Source organism: Eumetopias jubatus, unplaced genomic scaffold (assembly GCF_037043125.1).
Source record: "Eumetopias jubatus isolate StellerSeaLion01/CBP00866 unplaced genomic scaffold, mEumJub1_p1.0 scaffold_4, whole genome shotgun sequence".
Lineage (NCBI taxonomy): Eukaryota > Metazoa > Chordata > Mammalia > Carnivora > Otariidae > Eumetopias > Eumetopias jubatus.
The window spans coordinates 92,918,667-92,933,925 of record NW_028274810.1 but is presented as its reverse complement, the minus strand read 5'-3'; the positions used below and the strand labels follow the sequence as shown (position 1 = coordinate 92,933,925).

Sequence of the window (15,259 nt, the reverse complement as noted above, 5' to 3'; positions counted from 1 at the left end):
AGGGGAGTAAATAAACTGAGAACGCGATTGCGATTTTTGATACGCACTAGGAAGGAAACAAAGAGAGTGGTGGGCCGTAGAGAACAGGGGCAGAGCGAGGATCTGTCATGGGTTTAGCAGTCAGGGTCCTGGCGGGAAACATGGGGTACCCTCAAAGGGGGACATGGAGAGTTGAACACTTTGTACTTAGTAACAGTGGGAGCCAGTGCCAGCATCATGTGCACAGTAGAAGGGGAAGAAGCAAACAGGAGAATCTGAAGAGAGAGCTGATGGGGGGCCCAATTTGATGGGATCTGCTACATGCATGTACACAACCACCAATCCGTGGCAGTGTAAACTGAGATCCAGCTCACGATTTCCACTCTGGCGTGTTCCCTGTTAGTGGGCTTTCCCAGGGTTGCTGTAACAAAGTACTGCAGCCTGGGTGGCTTAAAGCAACAGAGCGTTATTCTCAGTGCTGGAGGCTGCTAGAAGTCCAAAATCAAGGCGTCTGCAGGGTTGGTTTCTTCTTGGAGGCTCAGGGGAAGAATGTGTACCATGCTTCTCTCCTAGTGATCGCCAGGAGTCCTTGCATCCCTTGGCTTGTCACCACGTATCTCTGGCCTCTGCCTTCATTATCCCCCAGCCACCTTCCCCTGCATCTGTCTGCCTCCGCATTTCTTCTCCTTTTATAAGGACACCAGTCATTTTGGATTTAGGGTTCCCCTTATTCCAGTATGATCTAATCTTAACTAATACCATCTGCCATGACCCTCTTTCCAAATGAGGTCACATGCTGAGTTTCCATTTGAATCCCCTTACTCCTGCTGTATAATGGATTCAGAACATATGATTGAGTAGTATAAACACTTGAAGAAGCAAGGATTATCTTAATGAGATGCCATGACACATCAATTAGATTGGCAACAATTTTAGAGTGTAATTAAAAATCAACTGCTGGTGGGGCGCCTGGGTGGCTCAGTCGTTCAGCGTCTGCCTTCAGCTCAGGTCATGATCCCAGGGTCCTGGGATCGAGCCCCGCATCCAGCTCCCTGCTCAGCGGGAAGCCAGCTTCTCCCTCTCCCACTCCCCCTGCTTGTGTTCCCTCTCTCGCTATCTCTCTCTCTGTCAAATAAATAAATAAAATCTTTAAAAAAAAATCAACTGCTGGGGAGGATGTGGAGTAACAGGAATGGTCACACACTGCTTGTGAGGATGTAAACTGGTACAATCACTTTGGGATAAAGTTGTCAGTATCTAGTAAAGCTGAAGATGAGCATGTCCTATTGCCCTCCTTGGTTACATATGCTATAAAAATGTATGCCACGTGCATTAGGATACGTGGACAAGAATGAGAAGCCTTGTTGGTAATAATCCCCAAATGGAAACAACTCAAATATCCGTGGACAGTAGAATAAGTAAACACATTATGGGTAGAATATAATGGAGTACTGTATAACAATGAAACCAGGATGAATTATGCGTACAACACGGATGACTCTTAAAGCATAATAATGGACAAAAGAAGCCAAATACCGTAAATAGAAACGATTCCATTTATATAAAGTTCAAAAGTGGGCAAAATTAAACCATATTATTTAAGGATGTGTGATCAGGTAACAATGCTTAAAGAAAAGCAAGGAAGGGGGTTGGGGGGATGGGTTAGCCTGGTGATGGGTATTGAGGAGGGCACGTTCTGCGTGGAGCACTGGGTATTAGGCACAAACAATGAATCATGGAACACTACATCACAAACTAATGATGTGATGTATGGTGATTAATATAACAATAAAAAAATTTTAAAGGGAAAAAAAAGCAAGGAAACGAATAACATGAAACTCAGGATAGTGGTTATACTTGCAGGAAGGGAAAGGATGTGATTGGGCAAAGGACTCACCCAGGCGTGGGCTTCTGAGATGCCAGTAATGCTCATTTCATAACAATTTATTTGTTATGCTGTATTTAGACTTTTAGCACTTTTCTGTAGGCTTGTTACATTTCACATATACACATGTAAAATATGGGGGGAGGAGCACCTGGGCTTTAGAATCAGACAAAGAAGCTACTTAGTAGCTACTAAGTAGTCAAACTACTAGTTTGACTCTGGACACACTGCTAAAGGGGTGAAACCAGCTAAGACCCTGTAGGGCAAAGGAGATATGAAACAAAAAAATGTGTATCTCCTTTTAAGAAAGGAATTCACTTTTAATTGAAGGGAAATTGAAAAAAAAAAAAACCCTCCTGGAATCTAAAAGACCTTTATTTATGCAGGTGCTGTGCTATAAAATATTCTAATCTGCGTTGTTAATGAAGCTGGATTTACAACCTAGTAAACTAAACAAAGAGCTTATGTTTAGCTGAGTAACCGGTTGAGGGTGACATCTAGACTACTTAAGTGACAGTTTTCACTCTTTCATTTTTCTTCTATTCAGTGTAAAAAGATGCTAGCTCTCTTGCTGTGAAATTGCTTTATTACAAGACTCTGTCTTTACCCATTTGAAGTGCAAACTTCATCTTTGTGAAACTTGTTCCATACAGTTGGAAGAAGTCCCAGCCGTAGTAACAGTGACTTACACGAAGAGTTCCAATTAGGAACCAAGCACTACTTTAGGCAGTTTGGAGTTATACATTTTGACATGACATTGTTAACCTTTGAAGACTTCCTTACTTTGTGTTTGTGACACAAGAACACATTCGTCTTTGTATTTTCACTGCTCCAGTCCTGGAGTCTTGGTCATGTTTCTAAGGAGTCCTGATATTTGGAAGCCAAGAGCCAGGCTTGCTTATTGCTACTGATGTGTAGTTGCTTTTATTTATTTATTTATTTATTTATTTATTTATTTATTTATTTACTTACTTACTTACTTATAGGTTCCATGCCCAGTGTGGAGCCCAACATGGGGCTTGAACTCAGAACCCTGAGATCAAGACCTGGACTGAGATCAAGAGTTGGACACTTAACCAACTGAGCCCCCCAGGTGCCTGGTGTCATTGTTTCAGACCCTTTCCTTAGATAGGATCAGGAAATACACACACATATATTTATATTTGTCTCTATTAAATATGATGAGTTCATACCAATACTTTCTAGCAGTGGGGATATAGCAGTGAACAAAACCTTGTGTTGGGAAAGGAACCATGGAAAGAGAGAAAAATAGATACAAGGCTAGGAAATGGCAAAGCTGGGATCTAAACCCAGACAGCCTGGCTCCAGAATTCATGCTATACCATCTGCCTCTGATTGCTTTTGTAAGTTGCTCTCTGCCTTCTGCAAAAGGTTACAATTCTCTTGAATCCAATAAAAATGCCTCTGTCAGTTTCTAAATCTACACAATGCAGAGCCTTGTGCATCTTCCATACAACTTCTCTGAGACTTGGTTTCCAAATTTGTGAAAGTGAAGATACTAATCTCAACCTGCTGTGAGGATAAATGGAAATATATGAGATGCCTGGTGCTATTTGTGACACATCATAGGTATTTAGTGAAGTTAGTCTTTTTTTTTTTTCCAACACAAATGCTCTACCTCTAGAACAGTGGTTTTAGTTTTTTTTTAGGTTGGCTCCACACCCAGCATGGGGCTTGAACTTATGACCCTGAGATCAAGAGTCCCAGGCTTTACTGATTGAGCCAGCCAGGTGCTCTGAATTTTTTTGTCTAATTCATTCAATCAATCATTCATTTATACATTCATTCATTCTTACATCCATTCAAAAAGCATTTATTGAGAATCCAATATATACCAGGCTCTCTGCTAGTCATTGGGGATACAAAAATGGTACAGTCCTCATTCTCAAAGAGCTCCCAGTCACATCCAAGAGATACACAAAGAATTACAATACAATCTGATATATGGCTCAAATGAGAGCTAGAAGAAGGGTGGTCATGGAAGGAAGCCTTCCTGAAGGAAGGGGCTCTGTCATGGCAAGGACCGGTATAGCAATTCCACTGTTAAAGTTGCCAGGAATAAATGAATAAATTAATGGGTGAATGAATTCAATTCAGTTCAACAAGCACTTCATAGAAGATCTTACTGTCCAAGCTATTGCACTCTGAACAGGGAGTGTGCAGATGAAGAAGGGGCAGCTCAGGCCCTTCTAGCTTCTAGTTTTACTGGCAGATACAAACATCTATAAAGAGATGTTCTAATAGAATGTAGAGAATTCTATGGGGTACCCAAGCTACTTGGACAATAAGAAGATAGAGGGGGCTCTGCCCTCTATTAGTGGATGAAGGGGGGCTCTATTAGTGTAGGCTTCCTAGAATGAACTCCTTGAGTCTTGGATATATATTCCACAAGTGGATGGAAGTCATTGAAAGCTTCTAATCAGGATTAATATGGTCAAATTTGTATCTGTTGGTAGAATGGGGGATGCAAACGGGGAAGGAAGGCTAAAATCAACGCCACCAGCAAGGAGGCTGAATTGTGAACAGGAGGCTTGAGGTAGACGTTTGCTCTGGAGATAGAATTTGAAAGTGGTTGCAATTATTCAGGGAGAGTATGTAGAGGGAAAAGGGGATTGGTGGACTCCTTGGAATCCACAATCTTTAAGTAGCTGGCAGAGAAAAAGCAACCCTGGAAGGACATCTAAAGATTAGAGTCGGGAGCTGAACTAGGAAAGGCTGTGCCCCGGGAGTCGGATGAATAAAGAGAAGGAGGAGACAAGGAGGACCCGGAAGGAGGGCGCAGTTGTGTCCAGCGCTGTGTAGAGGTTCCAAAGCATCCCTTTGATCTGGCCTAGGTGACCTTTGCCAGAGTAGTTTCCGTGGTAGTGGTGCAGGCGGGAGTGAATGAGGGAGTAGAAACAGTGAAGTGAGTACATGAATGAATAAATCAAGAGCTGTGCCCTCACTTGCCCTGGGAATTTCCAGGGCCAACGTCGGGAGCTGGTGCGGAGGCAAGGCCTTCCAGACAGAGCTCTGGATGCCGCCCGGGAAGCCTGTCAGCCTCGCAGCACTCAGGTAGGCGCGGCTCCAAGGTCAGGGTCACCTCGGGCCTCCAGGCAACCCGTCACCCTGACGACCAACTAGAAAAAAAAAAAGAAAAGAAAAGGCGGAAGCATTCAGATCATCTCGCGATATCTGGCAGGCCGGGCCGGCCTTCCGGGACTGGAACCCGCGGCCGGCTCTCGCGATACTTGCCTGGAGTGGGAGCGGGGGCCCGACCTTAAGGAAAGCGGGAGCTGCGGGTGGGGAACATGTCGGATTCAGAGCTCGGCAGGAAGTGGGACCGGTGCTTGGCGGATGCGGTCGTGAAGATAGGTAAGGGGCCTTTCGCCCCTGGCCGGCCCCGCCGGGACCCGAGCGGCCGGCTCCAGACCCCGCTGACCAGGCGGGCGCAAGGGAAGCTCCGGGGGAGGTCAGGCCGACCGCCCTGATCCAGCCCCTCGGGCCAGGGCAAGCTGCCCGAACCCGGCGGGAGGTCACTTGGGCGGCCGGGGGTGGGGACGGGGCCGGAGGAGCCTGGGCCCCCGTGCGAGGTGGGAGGGGAGGAGTCGCAGCTCCGGGGGCCGGGGGGGGGCGGTTGGGCTGGCAGGTGGCAGGAGAGGTGCAGAGCTCCTCGAGTAGAATGCGGTCTGCAGGGCACAACCTCGTGCCAGAGGCTGGTCATTCTCCTCCCCGGTGCCACATTTCCCGCACGGGGCGTGGAGCCCGGCCAGGGGTCACAGTGCTCGCCAGCTGAAACGAATGCCTTCTAAAGAAGGTCATGGGGAACGTTTTATAGACACTACCAGGCCCTAACGAGCGTCGCTGTCATTCCCGAGTCGTAATCCGATTTATTGGCATCAGAGTAGTCTGCGGCCGGAAATTGGAGACATAGTGATCTGGAATGAGAATTGCCCTGGGAAGTAAGAGACTGGAGACTTTTTGGTCCTTGGTATAACTCCGCGGAGCCTTTTAACACGTGCTCAGTGACGACACAGATTATGAAGTCACTGCACGGAGGGGAGGGGAAAGATGGAAGCTCATTTATTGAGCGTATACTAAGTGCCAGACACTGTGCTAGGTGTGCAACTCAATACATTATCTCATACAGGTCGTGAAATTGAGAGGTGAACGGATTTGTCCAGGGCCGAATAAGTGACAGTTGCTCATAAATGGCAGAGTTGGAAATATAACTCAGGTTTTCTGGCTTTGAGTCCCATGCTTTTTCTTTGATACTAATTCTTACCAAATTTGATATTTTTGTATGGAAAACTTGAGTATTTAAGAGGATTTAGGATTGTGCCCATTCAATGATGGTGTTGGAAAAGAATGAAGATTCTAAGCACCATGAGAGCGGAGAGACGTTCTGGTGTCACTGCTGTATCCCCAGGCCCTTTCTCGATTTTCTTGTGTTTAATAAAAATTGTTGAGAAGCAGTTAATAAGAGGAGTACTTACTTGATCACAGCTGTCCCTTCACCCTTGAATTCATTTACCGGCTGTGTGATTTGGGGCAAGTTGTTGAACCCCTCCCTCTGTTTCCTCATTTGTAAATTGACAGTAGTAATTATTATCTCATAAAGTTGTTAGGATTATGAGTTTAAGTAAAGGCTTGGGTATGAATCACTTATTAAGAATGGGTTATTCTGTAAGTGAGCCAAGAAATAGTTTTTCTTATTGTAAACAGCTCACATTTAGGAGAGAAGATTTAACATGTCGATATTAGTAAGTACTAAGGAACACGATGGCAGCAGTTAAGAGTGGGAGGCAGACGGCTGAGTTTGAAGTCATCACTCTTCACCCCCGTCCTCACTAGCTTTGTAGCTTTGGGTGGGCTCTCTTCTGTCACTGTAAAAAGGGGGTAAAGAGACAGATTTACCTAAAAGGATTAGGAAGATTGAAGGATAGTAAAATACGTAGGAGACTGAGCACAGTGCTTGGCACTTACATAGTCAGCAAATGGTGGTCATAATAATTGTTGATATTAATATTGTGCCACCGAGGATCACCTGAGGGAGTGAGTCGCGGGGCTGTCATTTGTGAGTGGGACAAGGTGGGGGAGGGGTATACACAGGGGAAATAATTAAATGAGGCACAGCGATACATGATTACAGATAAAAGTTGAAATGAGTGATTCAGGCTCCTTCTATTGTAGAGCTGTTAAAAATCCAGTCAGTGTGGTGATGGGCGGAGGTCATCCAGTGAGAGTTTGCAAGGAAAATGGGCCTTCATCTGACCTTTGGAGAATGACTTGGACTTGGATAGTCAGGGAGGGTGGGAAAACTGGAACAGAGGCCCAGTTGAACTTTTGTAGGGCAGGAGATTGAAGCATGGAGAGGTTAAGAAGCTAGAAATGGAAGAGCAGGGGTTAGAACCCAGGCATTCTAAATCCAGTGCCCTTACTCCCTGAAGAAGGCTGGTTTGGGTGGGTCAGAATTGTAAAATGTCTTAGAGAAATTCCACTTTATCTTAATGGCTCTTGAGTTGCTTTTGGCTTTTTCAAATTCATGGTGCGTATTCAACATGGCTGGTCTTTAGGATAGGTCCTAAAGACCTATTACTTTCTGCTTCCTGGGCTCATTAGGTCTAAGCTGGTGGGGAATCATGGGATGGTTTTAAGCAACAGATATTTATTGACTTGTGGGCCAGTCCGTGGGCAAATAGAGAAGCAGAAGGCATTTCACTTCCCTCAACAGGGAATTGATGTGATATAAATGGAATTTTGGTATGATTGTTCTGGCAGTGTTTTATACAGAACAGGTCAGGAGTCGAGGAGGCCAGTGGTGCTGTGAATGTGAAGTGAAGAAAGCCTGCTCTGTTAGACCAGAGAGGAATGGGTGTATTTGAGAAACATCCAACTTTGTTCCCCATTTATAAAATGGAGATAGTAATTCCCACCTCCTAGGCTAGAACAGTGCCAAGTTCATAGTAGGAACTCAGAAAATGCTATTTTCTTCATCTTTCTCTCCAACTGGTTAACTTTGCATCATTCCGTTTCTTACAAAGATGACTCCAATGTGGTTAAGGGGTGATTCACTGAAGGGAACTTGGACATAAAACTGGAGGGGGGGGTACGTGCACCTCATTTACACAAAGTGAGGAAAGACTAGAAACTGATCATGGGGGATGGCAGGAGGAAGACCAATGAGAACAGTGATCATGATTTTGGTTGCTTTTCTGCTTACATGACTGAATTGTTTGAGAGTGCAAATGAAGTTGAGTAGGGAGTTTTAATTTTGTGGGACAAGCTGAGTTCAGATTTGGAGAGCGTTGTCCCTTTAGTAGTGGACTTAGAGAAGGGCATAAGAGCGTTGAAGCACAGAAGTGTTACTTGGGGAGCCTGTAGTCTTAGAGGTCTTTGAGACTGTGAAGATGAGCAGTGAGCGTATTGGCAGTGAGGTTATGGGACTCTTCAGACCTCTTGGGCTGCTTGCTCCCTGGTTTTTGAGAATGGAGGTGGAGACTCAGAGTGGTCGCCCGCCAGAAGATAGAGGTTTTGTAGGAGATGTAGGCGGGGAAGAGGGGCCAACGCAGGCTTTCAGCTACATACTGGTAATTTCATGCTCTGGCTTGACAGAGACTGAAGGGAAGCCAAGGTGGATGGACAGCTCCCTTTGTGAGCGCTTCTCTGTGGTTGGCTGCCTTGAACCTGAAGGGTATTTGTTCTTTTCACGATGGTTTGCTGAAAACTGACTATTTTCATTGCTCATGTTTAACCTAGATGTAGTACAGCCGAGTTAAAGAGCATATAAGCTTGTACTCAGAGTTGTTCTTTAAAAAAACTGCTATTCACGGATCTCTTGCTTGCTTGCTCTGAAGCTTGAGCAATGTCTCAACAGAAAATTCTGTGATTTCATCCTGTAGAAAGAACTACATTTATTCATAAGTACCTTTTCCCTGCCCTTCGCTGTCATAAGAAAAGCATTTGTATTTCCCTCATTAATTTTGGTTTTAAAATATCTATTTTGTGTGTAATAGGAGCATGGTAGGATAGGTGGTTTCTAATACGGTTTGACCTAATATATGGAGCCCATGAATCAAACAAAACAAAACAAAACAAAACACATGCCTCCCTGTAATAGACACAATAGGCCATTGTTCTTACACATCTGTTTCTCTCTTTCAGCTCCTGTGCCTTTCCTTTCCTTCCCCCCCGCCCCGCCACACTTTTACCCTTCTCTTTGGCCTGTGTTCTTATTCCTGCTACTCATATGCATTGCCTAGTTCCTCCATAAAGTTTGAGATTAATGTATCTTTTTTTAAAATAAACTTGTTAGCATTGAATAAGTTCTTAGGTGTTCTGTTTATTCTCCATCACATCACTAATTTTTCTTAATAGCACATGGCACCCTCTGAAATTTGCGATTTCTTTTTTTTTTTTAAGATTATTTATTCACGAGAGTCTGAGAGAGAGAGGGGCAGAGGCAGAGGGAGAAACAGGCTCCCTGCTGAGCAGGGAGCTGGATGTGGGACTCGATCCCAGGATCCCGGGATCATGGCCTGAGCCAAAGGCAGATACTTAACCATCTGAGCCACCCAGGCGCCTTGCAGTTTCTTTACTTGATTGTCCGTCCTGGCTAGAATGTGAACTCATGAGACCCAGAGACTTTTTTTATTCACTGTTGATCCCCTAACCCCTGGCATAGAGGAGGCATACCATAATTACTGTTAAATGAATGACATATATCGCTGAGAATTTTGCAGACTACATTCTCTGCCGGTATTTTGCTCTTCAGTGTGTGTTTATTAACTGAATGAATTAGCATTTAAATTAAAAGTCAAGTCAGGTAGCTTTCATGTGAATTTCTGCCAGTTCACATGTTTGATCATGTGTCCCTGTAATCCTGGAGCTTTTACCAACTTTTTATTTCATCTGGGGATGTAAATTATTGTCAGTAGATCTTCATAATAAAGTATTAGAAATGTTTGGGAGTAGTCAGCTAAGAAACATGAACCAGAGAGCACTTTTGTATTTAAACAAGTAGAGGGTGATGTTGGTTTAAGTGGTAGTGCCAAAGCCTTATTGCAGGAAATTAAAAAGGAGTGAAGAATATTACATTTTATGAATGGCATGTTCCTTTAGTTTTTATGTGAATGCGTCATTAATGGTTTTTTGCTAATTTTATGGATTTATTTTTAAGTTTTATCAGATTTATTGAATGCTCTGGTTTTCTTTCTGCACTCAGTTCACAGACTGTGCCGTTCATTTTCCTTGTACATATGGAGTAATTTGTCTTGTGTGTACCCACGTGAATAAATTATACCTTTTTGTTAATGAGAATAGAAAGCAAGGTGTCTTGCCAAAATAGAGGGCTTAAAAGCTCTGGGACAGAGCTGTTGCCCTCAGCTTGTGCTTGTCACTCTGGACTGGATGGGCGGTTATATCTGTTTTCTGTTTCCCGGGAAAATAAGATTCCAGGAGATGAGAAAAACCCACTATGAGACTTTGGGAGGTGCTTCCCTGTGATTTGAGAATTTCTAAGCTCTGCAAGTGCGGGTCATGGAAGCACTGCCATTGTCGTCAGAGCTTTGTTATAACTCCCTCTTGAACGCTGGATGTCTGTGCTGGCCGGCTGTGACCTCATGACCAAGTCGATGTCTGTGTGACATTGGCCAGGGCCTCAGGGTTGCACATTTGCCCGAGGAGGCTTGGAGGAAAATCTGATCCCAGTACTTCATGGATTCATACAGAGGTCCTGGGATCCCTAATGTGACTTGCAAAGTTGTACAATGGACTGTGTCCCTCTCCCCTGCATTTCGCTCCCACTGGGAGGCCAGAGTCCAGAATATCTGGTCTTGCTAACTTGTGAATTGGCCAGGAGATCCAAAAGAGGGGAAGGAGATGTCATGGTTGGGGCAGGATTTGCCTAAGGCTGTGGTGCTTTCCTGAAAAAGGCTGTCTCTGCAAGCCACCTATATGCAGCACAGCAGGATTTTTCATTTTCTTGGTAACAAGGAAAAGTGCAAGCTGTGAGCATTGGGAAGCAGCCCTACTGTGTGATGCATTCAGTGGACTCTGGGACATTCACGGTCCTTTCCTTTCCTTTTCCCTGGCTCAGTTGGTAGAGTGTGCGACTCTTCATCTCGGGGTCCTGAGTTTGAGCCTCACATTGGGCATAGAGTTTACGTGAATGAATGAATGAGTGAATGAAAGAAAAAGGAAGAAAGAAAGAAGCGCCTCTCTGTGCCTCAGTTTCCTCATTTATAGTATGGTAGTATATTCCTCAGGGGGTTGTTACAAGTTAGGACAAAATGAGATATTCTCTATAGAGCAATTAGGATATTACCTGTACTTGATAAATATTAGCTGCAGGCATATGAATGAAAGATAGCAGTCCTGAGTTAAAATAATTACCACATTTGCTTTTATCTTGCTGCTGTGGGTAGTATGGAAGCCTGATGATCAATATTCCAGTTTATATATGTAATAGTAATCGTTAATGTATACTCTCCCCCCCCCCCAAATTTAATGCCAGGCATTGTGGAAAGCCTGGGGGGTGCAGTGCACAGATAATTGGCACCAGCCTTACCCTGGAGGGGCTTACCTTCTGGAGGAATGTGCAAAGAAGGTGGTGACATTGGAGTTCCACCTTGGAGAATATGTAGGCATTTAGTAGGTGGACCAGGTAGAGGACTGCATTCTAGGCCTTAGAAACTGTCCAGGCGGTGTCCCAGAGGACAGAGAGGCTTTGGCTTCTGCAGGGAATGCTGATCGTGGCTGCCATTTATCGAGCACTTAGTGTGTGCTACCAGATACTGGCATTTTCCATTTTATATACATTATCACATTTAAGCCTTATAATCTTATGGGGTATTTCCCCCTTTTTTCCCCAAATTTTTTTTGTGATAAAATACACATAACAATTTACCATCTGAACCATTTAAAAATGTACGGGTAAATGATACTGAGTACATCTGTAATGTGCAGTTAACTGCCACCATCCATCTCTGTAACTCTTCATGTTGTAAAACTGAAACTCTGTACCCATTTAACACTAACTTCCCATTCCTGCCCCGCCCCCTCACCCCTGGCAACATCTGATCTACTTTCTGTCTCTGTGATTTTTGACTTCTCTAAGTACCTCCTGGAAGTAGAATCCTACAGTCCTTGTCTTTTTGAAACTGATTTATTTCACTTTGGGTAATGCCCTCGAGGTTCATAAGTGTTGTAGCATACATCAGAATTTCCTCCTTACTAAATCTGAATAAGATTCCATTGTGTGTGTATGTGTGTTTGTAACATATTTTGCTTATTCATTCACCTGTGCATGGTTGGACACTATTGTAAATAATGCTGCTATGAACATGGGTAGACACCAGTCTTTTGGAGACCTTGCCTCCAGTTCTTTTGGATACATACCCAGAAGTGGCATTGTTGGATCATATTGTAAATCTACTTTTAACGTTTTGAGGCTCTGCCACACTGTTTTCCACAGCAGCTGGACCATTTTACATTCCCACCTGGAGTGCACCAGAGCCTCTCCGGATTATTTCACATCCTCACCAACAATTGTTACTTCCTTCCTGCCTTTTTTTGATAGTAACCATCCCTAATGGGTAGAAGCTAGTATCTCTTTGTAGTTTCGATTTGCATTTCCCTAATGATTAGTGATGTTGGACATCTTTTCATGTGCTCACTGGCCATTTGTCTATCTTCTTTGGAGAAATGTCTGTTCAAGTCCTTTGTCCATTTTTGACTTGGTTTATTTTAGGTTGTATTTTAGGAGTTCTCTCTATATTCTGGATATTAACCCCTTATCAGATATATGTGTCATTTATTTATTTGAGAGAGAGAGAGAGAGAGCAAGGGGAGAGGCAGAGGGAGAGGGAGAGGGAGAGAATTCCAAGTAGACCTAGGTAGCTCAATGCTGGACTTGATCCTATGATGCTGAGATCATGACCTGAGCTGAAACCAAGAGTCGGACACTTAAACCAACTGAGCCACCCAGGCGCCCCTATCGTGGGATTTTAATAAGGATTGCACTGAATTTGTAGATTGTTTTGGGTAGTATTGACATGTATTAACAAATAGAATACTATTTATTAGTCCTTAATGCTATTTATATTAATGATTTTATTAATACTGTTAGTATTAATACCATTTATTCTTTTACCATAGACTACTATGATATGGATACGCCACATTTTGTGTATCCATCTACTAGTTGATGGACATTTAGGTTGTTTGTAGTTTTTTTTTTTAAGATTTTATTTATTTTTGTGAGAGAGCATGAGCGGGGGGGGCGAGGGGAGGGCAGAGCCCAGGACCCTAGGATCATGCCCTGAGCCGAAGGTAGACGTGTAACCAACTGAGTCACCCAGGCGCCCTGGTGTTTGTACTTTTTGGCTATTATGAATAATGCTGCTGTGATCAAATATACAAGTTTTTATGTGGAGGCCTGTTTTCATTTCTCTTGGGTATGTATGTATCTAGGGGTGGAATTGCTGGGTTGTGTGGCAACTCTTTGGGTAGCATTGAGAAAAACCATGGGATGTGAAGGTGAAGAGTGACATGGTTGGATTTCTGACTTCAAAAAGATCACTGAATTAGCACGAGGAGAATGAATTAGAAAGGACCAAGATGAAGGCAGGGAGATTGATAGTATGTTATTGCAAATTCATGCTGAAGATGAGGTGATCTGATTAGAGGAAACCAAAACTAAGATGGGGACAGAGGAGGGGAATGGAGAGGTATGTCATGGCGCTGTGCAGCAGTCCTACCGACGGAGCTTGAAATGCTCCCGAGAGGGAGGAGTCGGGATGATGCCACGTCTGTATGAATGGAGAATGGTGTTGCCCTTGACAAATAGGAGAGGCAGGAGGGGAGCCCAAGGAACGCTTTGCAGTTTATTAATTTCTGGTACGTCTTGGGATAGGTTGCTGCATATATGCAGCTCATTCAACCGAGATGAAATTGCTTTGCCATGCATTCATTTTCATGAAAAGAAAGGGTTTGGCCTTGTTTCTTCCTTGTTAAGAAAGTAGGATGGTAAATCACTTAGCAGGTGACCTGCCTTAGAATTCACCAGCAGATTTTGTGTATTCATCCAATAATCAATTAAGGGTAGTTAAATTAATTTTGAAGGCCATTTTTGTGTCAAAAAAATACTATATGGAAAGAAGCCATTGAATAAGGTCATGGAAAAAGAAAGCAAATTATTGTTTGTCTTTAAATTTCAGTTCATCTGATAAATGTGGGTTACCACAAAGTATTGGTGGCTCACCAAAAATTGCCTTTTGGTAGCCTGAGTTTGCAAACTGATCTGTCTCCATTTCATAGAGTGATATCACTTAGGCTAAACTAAAATACTTCAAAGGTTTTTGGCCGTTTATAGGTTTTGGGTTTCAAATTAGTATGTTAATTGTTGAATTAGAAGCCATATATTGTTTGTTATATGTATCCAAAAATACTTTTTCCATTTGCGGCAGCAATATGAATAATGGAACATTGTGATCTTGCTAGAGGAGAATTTTATGTTAGTATTATAGAATAATGTAATTAGGCACGATATAGAACTTGCAAACATATTTAAATTTTTGTTCTAGCTGTGGTTTCATGCTTTCCTAAAATGTGGCCTGAAACAGTTTATTAGCAAATATGCTGAATTGCTTTCTCTGGCAAGTGCATTTCAGTATTGAATCCAAGTGAAAATACAAATATTTACTTATAAAAGTCTTTTTGGTGTGGTAATATTTTTACTGTGCCCATTGACCCACTAGTAAAATGTGAGGGCATTGCTAGATTGGATCTTGTTTACTTAAAGACCAAGAGAGGGAAAGAGAGAGGAAGCTAACTTTAAGTGAAGGCCTGGTATCTGCCACCGTACTTGGTATACTAACATATTATCCCCTTTTACCCTCCTAGCAACTTAGTGAGGAAGTTTATATTCTTTCTCTTTTTCTAGCAAGAAAAATAATGCTCAGAGATATTTATAGAAATTGAGAAGCTGCTTTTTATTTATTTATTTTTTTTTTAAAGATTTTATTTATCTGACAGAGACAGCGAGAGAGGGAACACAAGCAGGGGGAGAAAGGGAGAAGCAGGCTTCCCGCCGAGCAGGGAGCCCGACGCGGGGCTCAGTCCCAGGACCCTGAGATCATGACCTGAGCCGAAGGCAGTCACTTAACCAACTGAGCCACCCAGGCGCCCCGAGAAGCTGCTTTTTAAATCTGTATTCGAGTGTAAACAATCCAAAGTCACCAGAGCAGTTTTTAAAATGAAAAATAAAGTTGGAAAAGTAACATTACCTGACATCAAGACTTACTGTAAAGCTACAGTAAATGAGACAGTGATATTGGAGAAGGGAAACACGTCTAGATCAGTGTCCAGAAATAGTCGATAGTCAGTTAAAGATGC

At 43.2% G+C, this 15,259-nt stretch overlaps 1 protein-coding gene across 1 annotated transcript in view; it reads left to right on the top strand.

Annotated features, from left to right (window-relative positions):
* Positions 1-5,093: 5,093 nt before the first annotated feature.
* Positions 5,094-15,259, top strand: part of MICOS10 (mitochondrial contact site and cristae organizing system subunit 10) — a 30,733-nt gene continuing 20,567 nt past the window's right edge. Inside the window, exon 1 of the mRNA XM_028108601.2 lies at positions 5,094-5,239. Coding sequence (XP_027964402.1) covers positions 5,176-5,239 — 64 coding nt within the window. The 5' untranslated portion in view covers positions 5,094-5,175. The remainder of the gene's footprint in view (positions 5,240-15,259) is intronic.